General features: G+C 33.7%; 4 protein-coding genes across 4 annotated transcripts; all 4 read right to left on the reverse strand.

The window, feature by feature from the left end:
- Positions 1-540: 540 nt before the first annotated feature.
- Positions 541-2,510, reverse strand: LOC147278052 (GDSL esterase/lipase EXL3-like). The gene is made up of 5 exons (XM_086249684.1): positions 2,168-2,510; positions 1,820-1,950; positions 1,464-1,700; positions 1,099-1,354; positions 541-1,013 (listed from the first exon to the last, which is right to left on the reverse strand). The coding sequence occupies exons 1-5, from the start codon at positions 2,508-2,510 to the stop codon at positions 823-825; spliced, it is 1,158 nt and encodes a 385-aa protein (XP_086105810.1). The 3' UTR covers positions 541-822.
- Positions 2,511-4,171: 1,661 nt separating this feature from the next.
- On the reverse strand, positions 4,172-7,904 carry LOC147278053 (GDSL esterase/lipase EXL3-like). The gene is made up of 6 exons (XM_086249524.1): positions 7,831-7,904; positions 7,399-7,731; positions 5,317-5,447; positions 4,955-5,188; positions 4,564-4,819; positions 4,172-4,458 (listed from the first exon to the last, which is right to left on the reverse strand). Exons 2-6 carry the CDS (start codon positions 7,724-7,726, stop codon positions 4,268-4,270), a joined length of 1,140 nt encoding a protein of 379 aa, XP_086105650.1. The 5' UTR covers positions 7,727-7,731; positions 7,831-7,904; the 3' UTR covers positions 4,172-4,267.
- A 1,614-nt stretch (positions 7,905-9,518) lies between these two features.
- Positions 9,519-11,978, reverse strand: LOC147278054 (GDSL esterase/lipase EXL3-like). Its single transcript, XM_086250500.1, has 5 exons — positions 11,613-11,978; positions 10,683-10,813; positions 10,341-10,574; positions 9,990-10,245; positions 9,519-9,859 (listed from the first exon to the last, which is right to left on the reverse strand). The coding sequence occupies exons 1-5, from the start codon at positions 11,965-11,967 to the stop codon at positions 9,666-9,668; spliced, it is 1,170 nt and encodes a 389-aa protein (XP_086106626.1). The 5' UTR covers positions 11,968-11,978; the 3' UTR covers positions 9,519-9,665.
- Positions 11,979-15,897: 3,919 nt separating this feature from the next.
- Positions 15,898-17,797, reverse strand: LOC147278055 (GDSL esterase/lipase EXL3-like). Its single transcript, XM_086249525.1, has 5 exons — positions 17,492-17,797; positions 17,212-17,342; positions 16,807-17,040; positions 16,480-16,735; positions 15,898-16,366 (listed from the first exon to the last, which is right to left on the reverse strand). The coding sequence occupies exons 1-5, from the start codon at positions 17,754-17,756 to the stop codon at positions 16,176-16,178; spliced, it is 1,077 nt and encodes a 358-aa protein (XP_086105651.1). The 5' UTR covers positions 17,757-17,797; the 3' UTR covers positions 15,898-16,175.
- Positions 17,798-21,212: the final 3,415 nt, after the last annotated feature.

A 21,212-nucleotide genomic window follows, 5' to 3' on the forward strand; every position in this document is an offset into this window, starting at 1 on the left:
ACATAGAAGATCACCTTTTTGTTTTTTTGGTAATATAATTGATTGAATCTTATGAGCATCGATTCAATTGGCACCTGAGTAATGGAGAGAGCGAGAGAGGTGTGGGCAGCTCTATAAAAGGTATTGCTGTTGTTGTTTTTTTATTTGTTTGTTTATTTCTATAATTTCAGGATTTGAAGTTAAGAAGAATGGCTGCTGTGGTACTGGTGCAGTGGAAACAGCGATATTATGTAACCAATTTAGTCCTTTCACATGTACAAATGCATCTAAATATATATGTGTTTTGGGATTCAGTTCATCCCACGGAAAGGGCTTACAACGTTTCTCAGTTGCTTCAAAAACACATAAATAAGTTCTTTTGAGACTACCATTGATATCAAAGAGTATAGCGTACATATTGACTCTGTCATATATATCCATCTAAATAAATAGACAGATTGATGCATCTAAATATGTTTTTCCTTGTAATTCTCTATAATCAATTATTTCTCATAGCCACAGTAATAGTGCTTATATAATCAAGAAGCTATGAAGAACTTCTCGTTTGATTTGCTTGTTTCATATAGCTAGCAAACAATGGTGAGAGAAAATCACCAGATTTTATGGAAGTATCATAGATCAAACGATTGCCAATTGCAAACTATAAATTAAATAGCATAACATTTGCCAAATGAGAACCCTCGGAATAAATCTAGAGGCTATAGAGCTAGCCAGCAAATAAATTTTACATGTAAAAAAATTGGCACGATTGATTGGAACTGAGGATTGTGCAGCAGATTCTAAACCAATATACCAACCTGGATTGGGGCTAATGAATGAATCTCAGAAGAAGCGGTTACCATATTTGTATAGTATCTGCTGCACAATGATGTTGTATGCTCTTTCTGTAGGATGGTAGCTGTCCCAGAAAACATACTTAGAGTCATCTGTACACGTCCGATGATACTGGTTGCACAGTTTTGATACTTCAATAATCCCACTACCACAACACCCTTTATTCGCAACTTCAAACCCTGGATTGAATGATCATCCTATTCATATTTCTTTAAGTTATATACTGCAAGCAAATTGAAAAAAATAAAAAATCTATTTAATTACCGTATTTATTGGGGTTTATGATGAGATCAAGTAGTGGGTTGTAGATGTCAATATAGACCAGCCTTAAGTTGGGCAAGTTTTTGTTAAGGCCATCTATCTCTTCAGAGAGTTTGGAATTGAACAACTGGACTGCTTGGTTTTGATTCTCTGCACATTTTCTTTCTATGCCTCCTCCCACCGTTCGTTGAGATGGCACACATCCAATAGGAGGTACATTGAGGACACCTATTCTTCGTGCACCCAATTCATATAATTCCTATGTACCAATATATACATAAGTAATTTGCTAAACGGAATCAAATATATATATATATAAATAAAACATTAGTAGTTAGTTAATTTGGTTTATAATTGGTTGAAGTTACCTTGACGAAATGAGAAGCATGGTTGAGCACAAAGTCAGTGTAAGAAGGAACATCGAAGTCCAATTTTCGAATACCACTAAGGAAATAGGTATTAGAAATATCGTTGGTGCCTGCTACCACAATAATGACACAATTTGATATGATGAAGTTTGCTCTCTCTTCTCCAACAAGTGCTTTCAGCTTGCCTATGTACTCTTTGAACTGTTGCAACTGGTCCGATATTGATGCAACTCCTCCCTAAATATTAATTCATTTTATAAAAAACAATACATTAATAAAATCGAATTATTAGTTAAGAATTAATGCATGTAGAGGGGTAAAAAGAAAAAAGAAAAAAAGTTAAATAGGGCGTATACCGCGAGTTGTGCTGTCAAGGGGTCAAAACCAGAGCCACCAGCAGCAAAGTTAACACCAGTAAGGAGATCGGTGGGCTGTAGAGTTTGATCTAAATAGGCTGGCAACACCTCTTTAACTCCATAACCTTCCACTAGAAGATTAAAAAACAAAAGAAAAGCACAAAGATTCATTAAATTAAATACCACTAGAAGATTATTAAAGTGGAGTACGTTGATATATTAGTTGCAGATGGAAGTTAACTTGGGCAATTATAATTATAATGATAATTAGTGCAATTAATAACATGTATATATAAAGAGGAAAAAGAGAGAGCTACGAATACATGCAGTTGGTACGTACGTACGTACCAATGAAGTCGGCGGGAACCTTGCCATTGGAAAATCGACCAGTAGGGATTCCTCCCTTGAAGTCTTTGCCATAAGGAAGGAAATTGCACCTGGCAAGTGTTTGGAGATTGTTGTTGTTGTTGCCCGTATCAACGATCGAATCTCCGAATGCAATCACTGCAGGAACACTTACATTCCCCGGCAGCTTCATCCTTGCAGCTGCCGCTTCCGAAATATAATTAACATAGTTACTAGAAACAAACAACAATATTATTATTAATATTGTGGTGGATGTGGACGTGGATGTGGTCAACCAATTGTATGAGTACTGCCTCTGCCTCTGCCTCACGTTGGGACTACACATTGCCCCTGCTGAGAAAGGAAACGAAGAAAGTGATCAGAACTGAGTTGTGAACATTCATGCAATAAATATATATAGGTAATAGGTGGCTCTGTCGAAGTAGCTAGCAAGATAAGGAAGACGTACGTACAATTACAGTATATATGTCATAGAATAATATCAATCAAATTAATTACAAATTTCGTTTATACCGTATTATTGGCCTAGCTATATGTTATCCCCATGTTGGGAAGTTTTAGGCAGAGGGCCTCTTTAGAAGGGATCCTCGATCTCCATATGTATGTTACTCTGTCTGCGTAAAGTGTAGCATCATTCTCATGTTGAAAACAAAACAAACTCATGTCGATGTAGTTCAAATTGGGTGAATTGCGTAGCCTTATTCAATTGTGGTTCTATAGCTTTCCTTTAACATTTGAGTAGCTAGAGAAGCAATTTTGAATGTGTTTTATAAGCAAAATGCATTTTCACATATAAAGTAAAAATAAAATATTAAATGGTTCCTTCCCTCATGAGCCCTAAAAATTTAAAAATTCATGAATTCATACACTTTTTGTGTATACATAGATTGTATCACATTTATATATTTATAATCCTTAAATTTGTAACACATTAGTTAAAGTGAACACACAAAATAATCAATTTTCCTTAGTTATATATGCCATAACTTTCAAAATCTTTTGTCTCACATGTTTCATCTAATTAATGTACACTCTACTGGTGTTAGTGTGTTACATATATGCACAAGTGAAAGTTTTGAAGAGTGTATCTTGCACGTTTCACGCATGTAACATATATATATAAAAAATATTGTTATACGTTAGCTGGCCTAGCTCGTAAGAAGGGTGGTCGGTAGTCGTAATAAAAGAGAATAAAAACACCACTGCCTCTTTATTACTAGATGTGCAAGTTTGTTGGGTCGGGCCCTCTTGATAGTAGATACAGTTGGAAAGTTGATAAAATCAATGGCTCACTACTTCACTAGCTAGCTATCAAATTTATGCATATATAGTTAATATGCTTGCAACAGCCACCTAGCATATACGCAATTATGCATGTTTGGTGTGTCTCTGCATCCAATTAAGTGATTAATTACTACCATGAAACTTGTCTAGTCAATAGCAGACCCCACTTACTACATCATTTGGTTTAATTCTCGATACATCGATCCATACTGAGGATATGCCAACTAGGTACATATATAATTGAGCCAAAAACCCCCTTCCAAAAAAAAAAAAAAAAATTTAAATACAATTAACCAATTTAAGTCCCTCATTTTAATTAGAAATTAGGCATGTTTTTCTTTGGTAATTAAATGGATTAAATAAAGTTGTTGGCTGACAAATGCGACAAGTGCTTATTATAATTCAATTGAAGCAGTTACTTGTTAAAATTAATAAAATCGTGCTTAATATCAATTATGCCACAGAAAAGATTGATAAGATAAAATTACATATATGGTGTTTAATGTCGGTACTGGTGAGATAAATTTACCAGATTTTATTAATGGGGGATACTAAAACTGCAAGCTGTCACATTTTGTAAACTATAAACTCAATAGCTTAACACTATTTGTCAAATCAGAACCCTAGGGATAAATTTAGAGGCTAGAACTAGCAAATAAATTTTAAATGTAAAAAATGACCCGATTTACATGAAAGGAGTTTGCAAGATGAGTTTTATTAATTGACTGAAACTGAATGATTGGTCCAGTTGGGAAATAAATTCAGGATAATGAGTAGTACGTAATTGTCTTAGTGGACTCAAAAGAAGCGGTTGGCATATTTGTTTAGAATCTGCTGCACAATGATGTTGTATGCGCTTTGAGTAGGATGGTAGCTGTCCCAAAATACATACTTAGAGTCATCTCTACAGGTATGCTGATACTGGTTGCACAGTTTTGTTACTTCAATTAGCCCACTGCCACAACACCCTTTATTCGCAACTTCAAACCCTGCATATCATCATATTCATATTTCTTTAAGTTATATTGAAACCAAATTGAAAAAATAAATATTGATAAAATTGAGGCTTAATTAATTATTAATCTAATAATTACCGTATTTATGGGGGTTTATGATGAGATCAAGTAGTGGGTTGTAGATGTCGATATAGACCAGCCTTGAGTTGGGCAGGTTTTTGTTAAGGTTGTCCATCTCTACAGAGAGTTTGGAATTGAACAGCTCCGATGCTTGGTTTTGGTTCTCTGCACAACCTCTTTCTATGCCTCCTCCCACCGTTCGTTGAGATGGCACACATCCAATAGGGGGTGCACTCAGAACACCTATTCTTCGTACACCCAATCCATATAGTTCCTACATATAAATATATAATACATACATATATATAATTTGCTAATTAAATCAAATATATTTATACATAAATAAAATATTAGTTAGATATATATAATTAGGTACAGCTAGTAGTTTATTAGTTGAAAATGAAGGTACCTTGATGAAACTTGAAGCATAGTTGAGCATAAAGTCAGTGTAAGAAGGAACATCAAAGTCCAATTTTCGAATACCGCTAAGGAAATAGGTATTAGAAATATCGTTACTGCCTGCTACCATAAATATCACACTGTTTGATATGATGAAGTTTGTTCTCTCTTCTCCAACAAGTTCTTTCAGCTTTCCTATGTACTCTTTGAAGTGCTGCATTTGGTCCGATAGTGATGCAACTCCCTATATATATACATTCATTTTATCAAAAATAATAAATAAGTAGTAAACAAAGACATGCAGCTCTTAATTGGAGTATTATTAATTAATTAATTAATTAAGAATTAATGCTAGGTTAATTGTACGTATACCGCGGTTTGTGATGTCAAAGGGTCATAACCAGCGCCACCAACGGCTAAGTTAACACCAGTAAGGAGATCACTGGGCTGTAAGGTTGGATCCAAATACGCTGGCAAAAACTCTTTAATTCCCAGTGCTTCCACTATATATAAGAATAAAGGAAAAAATAACAAAACATTCATCAAATTAAGAACGACAGTGGCGAATTCAAGAGTTCCAACTTTTCGGCATTTTTATATCGTCTCAATATATAGTGTCTTTGAATTCAACTCGTTGCACTTTGACTGAGGAAAGATGAGTTAATGGGACCTCTTAGCTAGCTAGCAATAATAAACAGATGGAAAATTTGAAAAATTAGTAACTATTTGTTCTATTTAAAAGTTTTTAATTAGTTTTGTGTTTTGATTTTTATAAAGCTAACCATCGAATAGTACTCAAGTTTTCATTGAAATTTTTTGAATCCTCCTCAACTAGTGTTTGAACCTTATCAAGTAATGCTCACACGAATTTGAGCCATTCTTGATAAAAGCTTGAGTAATATTACTTGAGAATTAAATTTATAAATCTAAAAAAAATATAGATATTCATTAAAAAAAGCAAAAGGAAAAGCCACAAAGGTGGACAATAAAAAAAAAACAAACAACAAACCAAGCAAAAGTCAAATATAAAGGAAAACAAAAGACAAAACAACAACTCCAATTAATGAACAAAAAGAACCAAAACACAACCCTAGCCCCTCAATTGCAGGGGAGTCCATCGATCAGTAAGTAGGACCCCCAACAGAGAAGATGGAGGGGAATTTCGAAGTACTAGTAGTCTAGGATTTTTTTAGGCCAATTGGTATTTAGGATCTCAATCAGGTACGATCCAGAATTTTAGAATTTTACTTTTGCGTAGGTTAAACTTGAAGCTAATTTTTTTTTAATGAAAATAATCGCTAAAAATTTCAACAGAGTCTTTTTTGTTTTAATGATATTTCTCAAATTTTTAGAGAACATGTTAACACTACACAATTACACGAACATATAATGAATTTGAGGTATTAGAATAAGAGTAAGGACTGTATAGGTTATTATTGGAGGGCCTTAACATAGTCCTATATGAAGAAAAAAAATAATTTGGATGGGCTATAGCGGATAGCCTGTCCTATAGCCACCCCTTGGATCCGTGCCTGATCTGAATCCTCAACCGAATTTCACCAATTTTTTATGCATGAAAAAGTCGTTTGTTTAAGTATAGGACCTTAAAGCAAAAGAATAATATATTATTATATTTGTAAATTTGATTCAGCTGACGGAATAGAAGAAAGAAGATATTTTACTTATTTATTATTTATCTGTTTAAACCAAAAATTCTCTGGCATTTTTCATGCCTTTTTAATAAAATGGAGCCAATGCCCAATAAATATTTTGTTTCATATTATTATGATAATAACCTATTTTTATGGGACATTTTCTTTTGTTCGGAAATGAAAGCCCGGCAGGACACCAGCCGCTTTGAGGACAACGGGAATCCCAGCCACACCAAAAAAAAAATGGAATTGGTTTAGGATGGGTCCGTACTAGCCCCCAACAAATTATAAACAAGAGAACAAAAGGGCGCAAAGCCAAGTTATATACCTCATAAATCATCTTCAAGAATGGAGCCAACACAATCAGGATTGATTTTCTACAAAATCATCTGACAACAAAATTATGTGCCAATAACCATTTAGTTTAGTGAGGAGAGTTTAAATTTAAGGGACGTCAGTTATTGATGATAAAAAAACATTAGAATTCTGTATTATAACTTTAATTTCAATTTTAGAATTCACATTAATCAAAATTGATGATCTTAATTATGGCAGTGAAAAAATAAGTAATAAAGCACTCTTAATCCTAATATAAATAAGTAGCTTGATCGTTATTATAGTAAGAGTCGATCGGGTTATATAAGCTGGCATGGAGTTGATGAGTTGCTGAAAGTACTTAACATCTGCAATTATAATTATAGTTAATGCAATTAAGTGGGTGTGTGTGTGAGAGAGAGAGAGAGAGAGAGAGAGAGAGAGAGAGAGAGATGGATAGGTTTAATTGATGATCGAGAAGTAGTACCAATGAGGTCGGCGGGAACCTTTCCATTGGAAAATCGACCAGTAGGGATTCCTCCTTTGAAGTCTTTGCCATAAGGAAGGAAATTGCACCTGGCAAATGTTTGGAGATTGTTGTTGTTGTTGCCCGTATCAACTATCGAATCTCCGAATACAATCACTGCAGGAACACTTACATTCGCTGGTAGCTTGAGTTTTGTAACTGCCGCCTCAGCTTTGATATTATAGATACAAGAAACAAACAACAATATTATTGTGGTGGATGTGGTCAACCAACCATATGCATATGAGTCGTGCCTCAGCTGCCTCTGCCTCACCTTGGGACTACACATTGCTCCTGCATGCATTAATCCAATTAATATATATATAATATCCAACTCCAGAATAAGCAAACCAATCAAAGGATAGGAAAGAAACCAGGTATAGAGATCACTACCTGATCAGAATTAATTTGTGGGTCTTGTTTAATTGCCTGGTTTTCCCTGCATTTATATACCTAGATCTCATTTCACGTTATATGTATGACTTATGAAATGAAGGGAAATAGGGAATCAATCCCTCCATTCATGATTGATGCCATTAATTTATTACACAAGTATTCACAAACACACAACCAGAAGAGAGAGATCGAGAGCGATATCGTGACAGATTTAGCTGTTCTAACTTCTAACTTTGTGCAACATATATGCAATAAATATATATGGGTAATAGTTGCTTCTCTCTCTCACTGTAGCTACCTAGATAATTAGGTAAACAATTATAATGTACAAGAATGAAATTAATTTTTCAATCTCAAGTTTCCAATCTGCAAATCAAACTGGCCGTATATATTTTAGGTTAATATTAATCAAATAATAAAATCTGTTTCGGCATTTTGTTGAGCTATCGATGCATAAGGACATAAGTTACATAACCAGAGGAGAATAATGCTATATTTACCACATTTTTATACCATATTTTTATACCAGAGGAATATATAACCAAATTTGTTTTTGTTTTTTTTTGTGGTTGTTATTTTTTCTCTCCAAGAGACCTCCATTATATAAGTTATGAATTCAGATTCTCAATCTGCTTGATTTTCTTTATTTGTTTTTTATTTAACTTTAATTGTGAATTTCAAATATAAAAGTTTGTGATTGAATAAGATCGAAAATAATAGACTCATGATACTTTTTGAGTGTGCCGGTCATATTTATAAATTTGTAATATATTGTTAGAATGAAAAAAAAAAAAAAAAACAATATACAAGAAGAGCAGAAAGCTGAATTTGCCATAACTTTCAAAATCTTTTGTCTTACACGTTTAATCTAATGTAATGGCGTTCTATATATGCACAAGATTTGAAGAGTTTATCTTGCACGTCTCATGCATGTACGTAAAATATATAATATTGTTACTTGTTTTGTTTGGGACACAAAAAGGGTGGTCGGTAGTCCTAATTAAAGAGCAGAAATTAAAGCATCACTGAGTCACTGACTATTAATTACTTGATAGGCAAGTTTGTTGGGTCGGATCTTCGATCTTGATGGTTGATACAGTTGGGTAGTTCATAAAATCAATGGCTCACTTATTGATCTAGCCACAATTTTATGCAGATTAAGATGCAACAGCCAGCTAAAAACGTGACAACTGCTTATTATAATCCAACTGAAGCAGTTTATAATTGTTAAAATTTATAAAATTGTGCTTAAGATCAAGTACGCCCGGACAGAAAAGTTTAAGTACAGTAGTTATATTTATGAGATGGGAAATAATAATTAATATGAATGCATCTGCTATACGTCAAGTCCATTATGATCAATTGCAGTAGTCTAGATGCATGACATATATGTCAGTGGTTTCTAATTAATATTGTGTATGCTTGACTCTATAGAGTCATAGTCATAGCCTTACAGATTCATCTCCCAGTGAGAGGCAGAGCACACCCACCAATTTAATGACTCTGTTATCTACTATATTTTTTTTTTTTTGGCCGGCCTGGTAATACTTCAATTTATCTGCATGTTATCTACTAATTAAACATGCATTGGTACGTAAATCATATTGATTGATAGCTATATATTACGCTTTGCCTGATGTCCTTGAATTTGAAAGTTAATAAAAAAGAGGAGGCTAGGATCTGTGTAATAATTATTAGCTTTCAGCCTTTCAGTTACATAATTAATTTTTTTGAAAGAAGGCTGTAACTTTATTCAAATAGAGTTATTGTGAACAGATACAACAAGCGAATCATGTGCCCATAATTAATGGCATGGTCTCATTCTCTTAAAGTCAAACGAAGCAGTGGTAATATTTATTAAGGAGTTGATGGACAATAATTTTGTATGCGCGTTCTGTGGGATGGAAGCTGTCCCAAAACACATAACCAGAGTCATCTGTACACGTACCGGAAGCAAATTGATTGCATAGTTTTGATACCTCCAGCATCCCACTACCACAACACCCTTTATTCGCAATTTCAAAACCTGACACATATCATGTTCGATCAATACAAACAAACTTAGTATGTAGTTATATAAATATTTAAGGACATTCGATCTGTACTCTGTAGAATAAGATTACATTGAACTAATAAAGGGTAATTAACTCGATTACCGTAATTAGTAGGGTTTTGGATGATATGAAGAAATGGGTTGTAAATGTCCACATAGACCAGCCTTGAGTTGGGTAGGTCTTTGCTGAGGTTGTCCATCTGAGCAGAGAGTTTTGAGTTGAACAACATGGATGCTTGGTTGAGTGTCTCTGCACAATCTCTTTGTATGCCTCCGTTCAAAGTCCTTTGCGATGGCAAACAGCCAAGAGGGGGTGCACCAAAAACACCAATTCTTCGTGCCCCCAATGCATACAATTGCTTCAAAAAAGAAAAATTAAATCAAATATATAATTTATTCCATTAATTTGTTTATACAATTTTACTTTTTAATTAATTTGTAAATTAGCTAGTACCTTCAAGAAATCAGAAGCGTAGCTGAGCATGAAGTCAGTGTAAGAAGGAATGTCATACTCCGATTTCCTAGCGCCGGTCATAAAATAGGTGGTGGCAATATCGTTGCTGCATGCTACCACACAAATCAGACTTTTGGCTACGATGAAGTTTGCTCTCTTCTCTCCCACAATTCCTTTCAGCTTTCCTATGTATTCTTCAAAATTTCTCAATTGATCGGTTAGTGGTGTAACTGCCTGCAGTTTTAAGTTTAACCACACTTAAAATTAAATTAAGAACAAAAAAATAAAAACGAAGTTGATTCTCAACAGAATTAATCAACGCATATATACAAGTGGTCTTACAGCAATTTTTGCTGTCAGTGGGTCAAATCCTGTGCCACCCACAGCGAAGCTGACACCCGTGAGGAGATCATTGGGTTGTAGGTTTGGATCCAAATAAGCTGGTAACAGCTCTTTAATACCCAATTCCTCCGCTGAAATAAAAAAAAAATTAAAAGTAATTAATCTACTAATTGCATTATTAATATCAACATTCAAGAAAACCTCTAGCTAGTGCCACAGCACTCACAAAACTAATTAAAGGACCATATTAGCAAATTCAGTCATTCAAATTTTCAGTATTAGATCATTGTTGTCTATAATTTAACCAAATTGCACTTGGGAGTTCTGAGTCTTCTGACTTCTCAGGGCATATTGTAGGCTCGGACAGGCCCAATCCAATCATGGGATTTTCATCGACATAGCCCAAGAGCCCAAAGTATAATAAAGGAGGTATAAGTAATACATTTTAATAGTTTTCAGAACCATGCATCCCGACCTAACTCTCTCTCTCTCGTAGCATATTTTTTAGTAGTCTAACTGAGTACATTGTTGACTATCATTCGAATAAAAAGAGGGCTTGTCTATGTTAGAGTGAGTTCTATTTTTATTAGAGAGATGATTAATAAAATGATTCATTTAGTTAATCAAATTGGATGAGTCCTATTTATTCCATATATATATTTGTTGTGGCCTAATTAGTTCGTGGCAGGTTTCTACTCGTGTGATCACTTTAAACTAGTTTTGTCTAGTTTTGAAGCAGTCAATTAAAGACAAAACTAAGTGTACGTACGCGGAATGAAAAATGTTAATACTATAAACAAAATAAATAGATAGCTAGTGTAAATGGGAGTAGAATTGAACATCGATCAGGGAATAATTAATTAAATAATGGCATGCATATATAACGAGAGAGACAATTAAGTGAGAGAGATTTGATGATGGAGAATGAACCTAAGAAATCGGAGGGAACTTTTCCATTGGAAAATCGTCCGGTGGGAATCCCTCCCGGGAAATCCCTGCCATATGGAGGGAAATTGGAGCGAGCTATTGATTTCGTATTGCCGTTATTGTTGCCTGTATCCACTATTGAATCTCCAAATATAAGCAGTCCTGGTATTACTTTCGCACGTGCTCGCTCTATCTTACTTAAATTATAATTCACACCCTCCACTCTCATTCCTTCTCTATTAGTACCAGTACTTTTACTGCCACTGCACAAAAATACCAAACTAATACAACAAATAAACTGTAATAATGTGGTCGTCATCATCAACAATGAATTATATGGCCGCACCCACATACCCATACTCTTACTGCAACCCAGAGAGTGATTCTGAGAGAATACCACTTCTGGACCCTGCAATTTATATATATCACAATATTAATTTCAAGAAGTTAATGGATACAAAATTGAGCTGAGGCTATACATATACTTTTGGGCTATATCACACGTAATACTTCGCTTTTTCCACAAGATCGAGCTACCTGGGCTACAGCCAAGGACAGAGCTAGAAAACTAGGCCAGGAGGGGCACCTTTAGTTATTAACTTATTTATTTAGACAAAAAAGTTCTTTAAAATCTTAATCTAATTAGCAATAAGTATATCATTAAGAAACCTCCAAAATTACTTTCTCTATCAAAAAATTTGAGGTTAATAGGATTGGAAATAGTACAAAATTAAGAATTCAGAGTATACCACAACAAATTAAGTACAATAATCCTCTTAAACATAAAAAAGAAAGAAATTAAAGAAATAGGAATTGAAGAGATAAAAAACAAGTTAATTAAGAGAAAGAAAAGGACATTTAGGTTGAATTCTAGTAATAATTATGAAAATATACGTTAAATGTTTGAGTTATATATATATATATAAAGTATAATCAGACCCAAAAAAAAAATATATATATATATATAAGAAAAATATGGGAGGGGGACACGTGTCCTTCCTAGCTCCGTCCTTGGCTACAGCCCTAGTGTGGTTCCGCCGCTGGTAGGTAGTACCTAACTGGTAAGACTAACGACTGCAATACTGAACTAGCTTGTATATAAAAAAAAGAAGCTAGGATTTTACTTTTTGCATATATATGTATTATTTTTCTTTTTCTAGGAATTGAAAGGGGAACAAACTAACATCACAGCAATAGAACTTGCAAGTTCAAAACTAGAAAAAGATAACCATGAGACTTGAGATGGTCGATAAATTGAACAAGAATCGTACTGGAATTGCAAAATGCATACATACACATTCAGACATGCCCTTAAGCAAGCTAGCTACTTAATGGCAAGTAATTAATTTGTGTCGATGACATTGCTGGCTGAATCAAGCACATTTGCATTAATTAATTAATTAATTAATTGGATCTTTGGGCAGTTAATTTGCTTTGCTGTTGCACCAGTACGTATCATGTAGTTAATATGTAAGGTTGATTTAAAAAATATATATATATCAATATATGTATAGTATATTCTAATGGTTATGATGGTACATGGCTATTTGGGTTGAAGCTGATCTTGTAGCTAACATTGTCTGTGAGACTGTGAGTCTGCTTAGGGTGGGGACTAGAGCCAAGTTGCTAGGTAGCTCCACGTGCATGACTGCATGTCGTCCTATACACGCTATTGGCTGGCATTGCCCGCCAAGTAACGCCAACCATACATGCCATGAATATTATGCTACACAGCGGCCCAATTCTAAACGATGCAGATCGAACCGCGTAAGGCAAATGTTATAAATTTGTCATTTTTAATTTAATATGTACGTTAATATTATTTCTGGGGTCTTTTTAATTTAATATGTCATCAGTTTTAGGATTTTGTTTCTATTTTCACTTAAATGTTGAGATGAAAAATTACTAATGAGATTTCTTTCTCCAAATTTTCATAACATGTGTTTTTCAATAAATTACATGACTAATTAATCTATTCAATCTTGAAAAAGAAGAAAATATTTGAGATAGATATAATGTTATAGTCCACACGGACCAACTCATTAGAGAAAGAGAGATGTTGGGTTTTGTGAAAAAAAATTGAGAAATTTTGTTAGGGAGAGATGATTTATTTGTTTGATATATAGAAGAGATAGATTGAAATTTGAGAATGGGAAAGGAAAATAAAAAAAAGCCAATTAGAAAGAGAGTAGCGAATGGTAAAATGAAAGAATAGAGAAGTTTTTGTTTTTGAATCATAGTTCGACATCTAAACAGTTACAAGCTCTAAATAAAATAAAATAAAGGTTCTTTTCATATTTGATACTTAAAATTTGACCTATATCTTAATGTGATTCTTAAACTTTAATTTGTCTTAATTTGATACCTTAATTATTATTTTGTCTTTAATATCAAACCAAACTTCTGTTAAATGAATTAACAGAAGTAGTAGGGGCATTTTTGTCTAATTTGTTTGCATATCTTCATCTCCTTCCCAAACCTTTTTTTTCTCTATCCTTCATAACACTCTCTCTCTATGCTCTCAACGAAACCCCAAACTCCATACCCCATTCGACCTCCCAGTGGGCTGCTCACATTTACCTCTGCCTCTAGCCACCGCCCCACCACATCGGCAGTCCCACCCCACCCACGACGCCGTCTCTAATCTTCTCTCTCTCTCTCTTCTCACCTTCCACCTTCATGTCTGAAAAAAACCCAGAATTCTCTAGATTCATAGCTGCCCCTCCTTCTTCTATTTTCTTTCCTGTTGCACATTTATAAATACAAAATAACAGAAAAAGCTAAGAACTCCATTTCACCCCCTTACTATGTCTACAGATCCCCCCACCCTCTTCTTCTTCTTCTTCCCTCATTCTTCTTTTTGGTCTCTAGATCTTCAAATGTAAAATAATAAATAAATAAACAAAACAAAGCATCACTACACACATTGAGATAGAATACTAGTTAAAGTACCAAATTGAGACAAATTAAATTTTAAGTACCACATTGAGACATAGATTAAAGTTAAGTACCAAATTTGAAAAAACCCCTAAAAAAAATGAGGTTTCTTTTTTTGTTTATGGACAAAAGTCAAATTGGGATAGAATGATTTATGAATTATAATATATTTAGGTTTCTTGTTTGGTACATATATGTATTGAGCTTCTAAACTGTAATTTGATTCTTTCTTTTTTTCATAAATAAATAGGGTCTCACACACAAGGAAGTAATAAGCAAAAAAATAATGAGCTTATTTTAATAAAAAAAAAAATTATATATGAGGCCTTTGATCAACATGAGGCCCAATACCTGTGCCTTGCTCGCCTTGGGCTTGAGCCATACAGGGTCTGCTAACTATACTGATCCATAATTTCCATTATTAATTCCATATATATGAAATGATCGAAATGCTCAAACTAAACTCTCTAGTCTCTCCATCTCTGTCTTAGTTTGGGCCTTGCTAGTGTTATATACGTCCAAATGCTGAACGAACATCTTGATTGGTGGCATGGTTAGTAGTTGTATTTATAACTTTTACTTACAAGTAGAAGAACTACTGATATATGGAATAGCTAACTAGCTTGTGACACATACGTATATACGTACATGAATTCTCTAAGACCAACGAGAAAAACAAATGAATTTAATGTTGGCAATTAATAAGTTCATCATATTATATAATTCTGATTTTTGTTTTTTGTGGCTCTTGATCGATCTATCCATCCCCAAGAAATAATTGCTCATCCAGCTCCACGTCACATTGCATGATTCGTAATAATGCATACATCTCATCAATTAAACCCCCAACTACATCCCTGGACAACTTGATTCTTTACCCATATATATTATAAAACATCTTTATATATAATAATAAATAATATTATATTTGGTAGGTGGCCTACCAAGTACCCCGATTTAAAACTTGGCATTGTGCAATGCTGCGTGTTCTCGAAGTCTATAGAATTCAATTGAACTAATAGTTGTAATATTTTAGAATGCATACATGGTTGATGGTTTCATGATTAGGTAATATCATGCATGAACCTAGCTATCAATTTTAAAGTTTTTTCATCAACTTTGGGTTTCATTTCATGCAGCCATGCTAAGTTGCTAACTAGATCTGTTTTTTTTGTCCCTAGATCCTTTGCTATATAAGTACCTCCTTATTAATTAGATTAAATACAATCATACATTTTTTTTGAAGGGGCGGCAAAAAGCCTTGCAACACAGAATTAGTCTGGAACAAGCGTAGGCTTAGACAAACCCATGCCAAAATATCTGCTTCTAAAAGACTCACAACAGGGGGAGAGGATCCAAATACATATGTAACAATAATATTAATGCTCAAGAGATACATTTTTAGACTGCATTAATAGCAAGGAAAACAATAGTAATTAAATATATTAATTAATTTTATTTTTCCAAGAATAATATATATATATTAATGAAAGATCATTACACTTGATCTAATGAGGAACGTACGTACACAAAGCGCGCAATTTAATTCTGCGTAATGAGTGGAGCATCAAGATTACGAAACCTGAGAAATTGATCATGCATAAAAACATGAGGTTCGATCTTGATCGATCAGAGGAATTGGTTTACATATTTTTGGAGAAGTGGAGGAATGAGTACACTATATGTTCTTTGTGTAGGATGATAACTATCCCAAAACACATGATCAGAAGCATTTGCACAAGGGGGAGATAAGGGGTTGCATAGCACTGCAACCTCTATATTCCCTGTACCACAGCACCCTTTCTCCACTACTTTAAACCCTGAAATCAAGATTTAATTAACCACACCAAATTAAAATTAAATAACCCGGGATTTAATTAAAAATAATATAATAATTAAGATTCATGACATGCAATATGATTTAATTACGTACCATAATTCTGAGGGTTAACAATGATATCAAGTAGAGGGTTGTAAACATCTATGTAGACCAGTCTACTTTTGGGCAGGTTACTGCTTAAAGAGTTGAGTGTCTTTTTCAGTTTAATGTTAAACAACTTTGCTGCTTCATTGTACTCATCTGCACAATGTCTTAGTATTCCTCCACCTAAAGTTCGTTGTGATGGCACACAACCTATTGGTGGTGCACTGAATACACCAATCCTTCTAGCCCCAAGTCCATAAATTTCCTGCCAATTAATAAATTAACTGATTAATTAACTGAAAAATAAGTCTTTAATTAATATATAATGTTACGTACCTTAACGAAACTAGATGCTCCGTTGACCATAAGATCAGTGTAAGCAGGAACATCCATTTGGGCTTTTCTGATGCGAATAGTAAAATAGGTGTTGGCAATGTCATCGCTGCCAGCTACCACCAGAAAAAGAGCGTTGGCTAGAATGAATTTGGTTCTCTCTTCTCCAACACTGCTTTTAAGCTTCCCTATATACTCTTTGAACATTCGCAACTGATCATCCATGGATATGACTGACTGTACATGCGTAATTCATCAATTAATTAATTAAATTTGAAAAACTATGACCCTTGACGAAAATAAATTTAGAATGTTAGAAATAAAATCAAAAATTCTTAATTTGAGGAATGAAGAGGAGTAGAGTTACTAGTAGAAATGAATTGATTATGTGAGTAGGTTTGTAGGTACCACTATTTGGGGTGTCATAGGGTCATACCCCGTGCCACCTGAAGCAAAGCATACCCCCGTGACCAGATCTTGAGCTCCGAGGCTAGGATCCAAGTATGCCGGCAACAATTCTTTGATTCCCAATTCTTCCACTGATCCATGATCATAAACCACAATTAATATAATTAATAACATAATTGCAAAATAAATAAAACTGAACAAATTTCTAGAATTATTATTTTTAAGCTAACATTGATAGAGAGAGAGAGAGAGAGAGAGAGAGAGAGAGAGAGAGAGAGACCTATGAAGTCACTGGGGACTTTGCCATTGCCAAATCTGCCGGTTGACTTGTGTCCCTTGAAATCTTGGCCATAAGGAGCGAAATCGCACTTAACAAGAGACTTAAGATTGTTGTTCATGCCAGTGTCCATGATGGAGTCACCGAAAACAATAACTGCCGGAATGCTCGTGTTTGGTGGTAGCTTTATTTTTGCCTTCGTGGGGTGGTACTGCAAAACACCCAAAACAACAACACAAACAAATGTCCTAATCAAGAGGAGCCCCATTGATTCTTTTTGGACAATGTTTGCTTCTCAATCAGGTGCTTCTCTCTGCATACTTATATGGACAAACTTGTGAAATTTTACGTACTGCCTTCTTTTCACTTTTCTAGCCATTTATTGCACGCACAAGTAACTTAAGAAGATCCAAGTTGTTCAAATACCAAAAAGTAGGTGCTGATATTAATTGACAATGGGTGGAGAGACTCAAAACTTATAAGTATATATGTTAAGCTCTAATTTTTTGACGTGGGACATTGCTACATATTACTCTCAACAGGTGCGACTCCTTCAACAACACTAGTCATTTCAACATGTTTCACTGTTTTGAGTACTACTACATGCAACATGTACTTTATTCTCTAAAAGTAGATCTATATACTAGAGTTCACTCAATCCTGTTCTAGAGAAATTATTCAGTGATAGGGATGCATATATCCCAATAGTGTATCTCTTTCATTTAAATACTTGTCACATTTTTTTTTTCTTTTAAAAAATTGTTAAAAATCTTTCTCTTGAAGAGACTATGTTTTTTTTGTTTTAATCGATGGTCGTTCACTAAACAGTCTAAACACATTTGATACCACAGCAACCCAATCTTAGACGATCTCAAAATCTAACCCATCCTCGATCTCCCCCTAAGGTTACAGTTTAAAACCACAACCATTAAATTGAATTTGGCCCAGATGAACTCAACAATAGGTCCACAACCATCAGAATTAGTCACTTGTGAATAACATCAAGATAATTAATTCTCTCTCTTATGACTTGTATACCCGTTTTCATTTTCCAAACTTCTAAAATTATGACTTATAATTGAGACTGTAGTTCAGATATGTGGGTATTTGGTTGTTCTTCTGCACAAAGACGTTTCTTAAGAAAAAAAAAAATTAAGAGGGAAAAAGAAGATTAAGAAAGTATTTAGTTATAGTTTTATATTATAAAATATTGAGATATGGGTACACGGAACCATGGGGCGGTGGGCATGCCAATCCTCTAAGCACCTTCATCACCATGGTCTCTTCTTTTATTGGGACCTTTTCATCTCTGTGTTATGGGTCTTCCGCTTGTAGGAGGACCTCCGATAGCGGCTAAAAGTTTGTAAGATAGAATGGGACTTCTCTGATTTTTTTAGTTTTATTTGTAAGGCTAGATGTTAAAATTTTATCGGAGGGATACACCACTAAGCATATGCCACGTGGTGTATTCGTACCACCGAATAATTTCTCCATGTTCTAGTCTAAATATTACAGCACCCAGAAATTGCATAGGGGAAGTGAGGAATGATATCAACCTTTTTATCTACTGACATTATTTTTTATTGTTCTCATTCCTCGTTATAAATTTATGATTGAAATTATTTATTTTTTAAATTTAATTATAAAGATTATTTCTGTAAAATTTTAATTAAATTAAAAATTATTTAGTTATGTAATTATGATAAAAAAAAAACAAATAATTTTGATAATAATTTAATTAATTGTTTGTTTATTTAATAATGATTACATAACCAACTAATTTTTTATTTAATTAATTTTTACAGAGATGATCTTTAAATAATTATCTAAAAAACGAACAATTTCAATCATGAAAATACATTGTAAAATAAAAATAGTTAAAAAAAAAAGTATGTGAAAAAGGTGAAAAGCATTCCGCAAATTAAGGAATTAAGATACCAAACCTTCTTTAATTGGTTTATTTGTTTCCTTTGCTTGGAGAAATTAATTAAGTACTTTCCATTTCCCATTATTAAAGCTAGTCGAAGAAGATAGACTTTTTCATTTTAACTATATATATATATACGTAGTTAATAATTGTTTAACTAAATACTTAATTTTTTGCACAAAAAAAAATGTCATTAATGGTTTCATGATCACCCACATCTACATGATCCTTTGCCTTGTATCATGTATAATGCTAGCTGGATAAGACTAATTAAAAACGTCTTTTTTATTTTTGGCCAGGTAATTAAAAACGTCTTTAACTCCTTTACCTACTTTCCAAATCATATTGGGGCAGACTCATTCCATATATATATCATTTTAATCTTTTGCCGACAATACGTGTTTTAATTTGATTGTTGATCCTTGTAACAAGGAAAGTAAAATTCGTTGTGAATTCTATATGTCTAATGTGGATTGTCTGCTTGTAATTGACTCAAGGAATTAATTTGGTGAGTGAAAACTAGCCCAAAACACCCTCAGTTATAAAAAAAAATAATAATAATAAATAATAATTTTGGACATTACATTTATAGGTGAAGGAGCATATTTTTGGGGTGCGAGAGATGTTAAAACTTTACTAAGCTTGCTTATAGGCATGCATGTAGCCATGTAGGCGCAAATTATTTATGGAAAGCATGCATGTTATATATATATATATATTTATCTTTTAATTATAAATGGAAACATTAATTTTCTGGACCAATCAGTTACCTTTCTGGTTTAGTATATATAATTTTATAAAGAAGAATGATAAACGCATGCACTTCAAAACTAACCTCTCACACTTGTTAATTAATACACTCACACAAGCATAATCTCCGGCTCTGCTGGTGCAATTGGGAATATCTCTCTGTGCAAAACTGCAAATAACAGCTCCCTATGCCTCCGCTTAGTTTTGAAATGGGCTGAGAATCAAGTTTCACCTAATTATATTTACCGCAGGTTATATTCCTTAAAAAGGCCAAAGAAATCCCTCCAACTAATTGGACCAAACACAAAATAATTTTTTACTTTTACCACTTGGAGACTTGGGAGTGTTGAGTTATACAATAACTGGTAATTAACTAATTAAGTAGGTTACCAATAACTGGTAATTAATTAAGTAGCTCTAATTAGTTCATGCCAAGTGGTTGGATACGACGTTCCTCACAGGGCACAAACCCCTTGAACCACAATTCAACGCTTAATTGGTAAATTAAGTGATAAAATATATATTTAGTGATTGTGCTGTACATGTATGTCTAGTATGTTAATTTTTTGTATTAATTAATTACAAATTAACGATCAGTTTGGTTTAACTACCAGATCCTATATACACACACTCACAGACACACACACACACATATATATATATAATAGCCAGTTAGTTTTCTATCTGTGAGATCTTCATGCTTATACATTTCATTTCTTCGGGTAACAAGAAAAACATACAATACCAACAAAAAAACTTACAATTGGTCTACCCACTTTTTTTTGGTCAAAATTGGTCCGACACTCCGACTGTCATACATGTTTTTGCTATTCACCCATATCATAGGAAGATACCCAATTCAACAAATTGAGTAAAAAATTTCTGTACTGAAAAAAAAAAAAAAAACTCAAAATATGAAACGTACGTATACTGAAAAGGAACGAAAGGCCCAGCGTTGCAGCTGTGAGCTATGTAAAGTTAATTGGTTACTTTATTGTTTTTTATTTGGTGGTCATCAGTCCACCTACGTACGGGCCCAAATTAATT

The sequence above is a fragment of the Dryas octopetala genome, chromosome 7 (genome assembly GCF_963921425.1).
Source record: "Dryas octopetala chromosome 7, drDryOcto1.1, whole genome shotgun sequence".
Taxonomy (NCBI): domain Eukaryota; kingdom Viridiplantae; phylum Streptophyta; class Magnoliopsida; order Rosales; family Rosaceae; genus Dryas; species Dryas octopetala.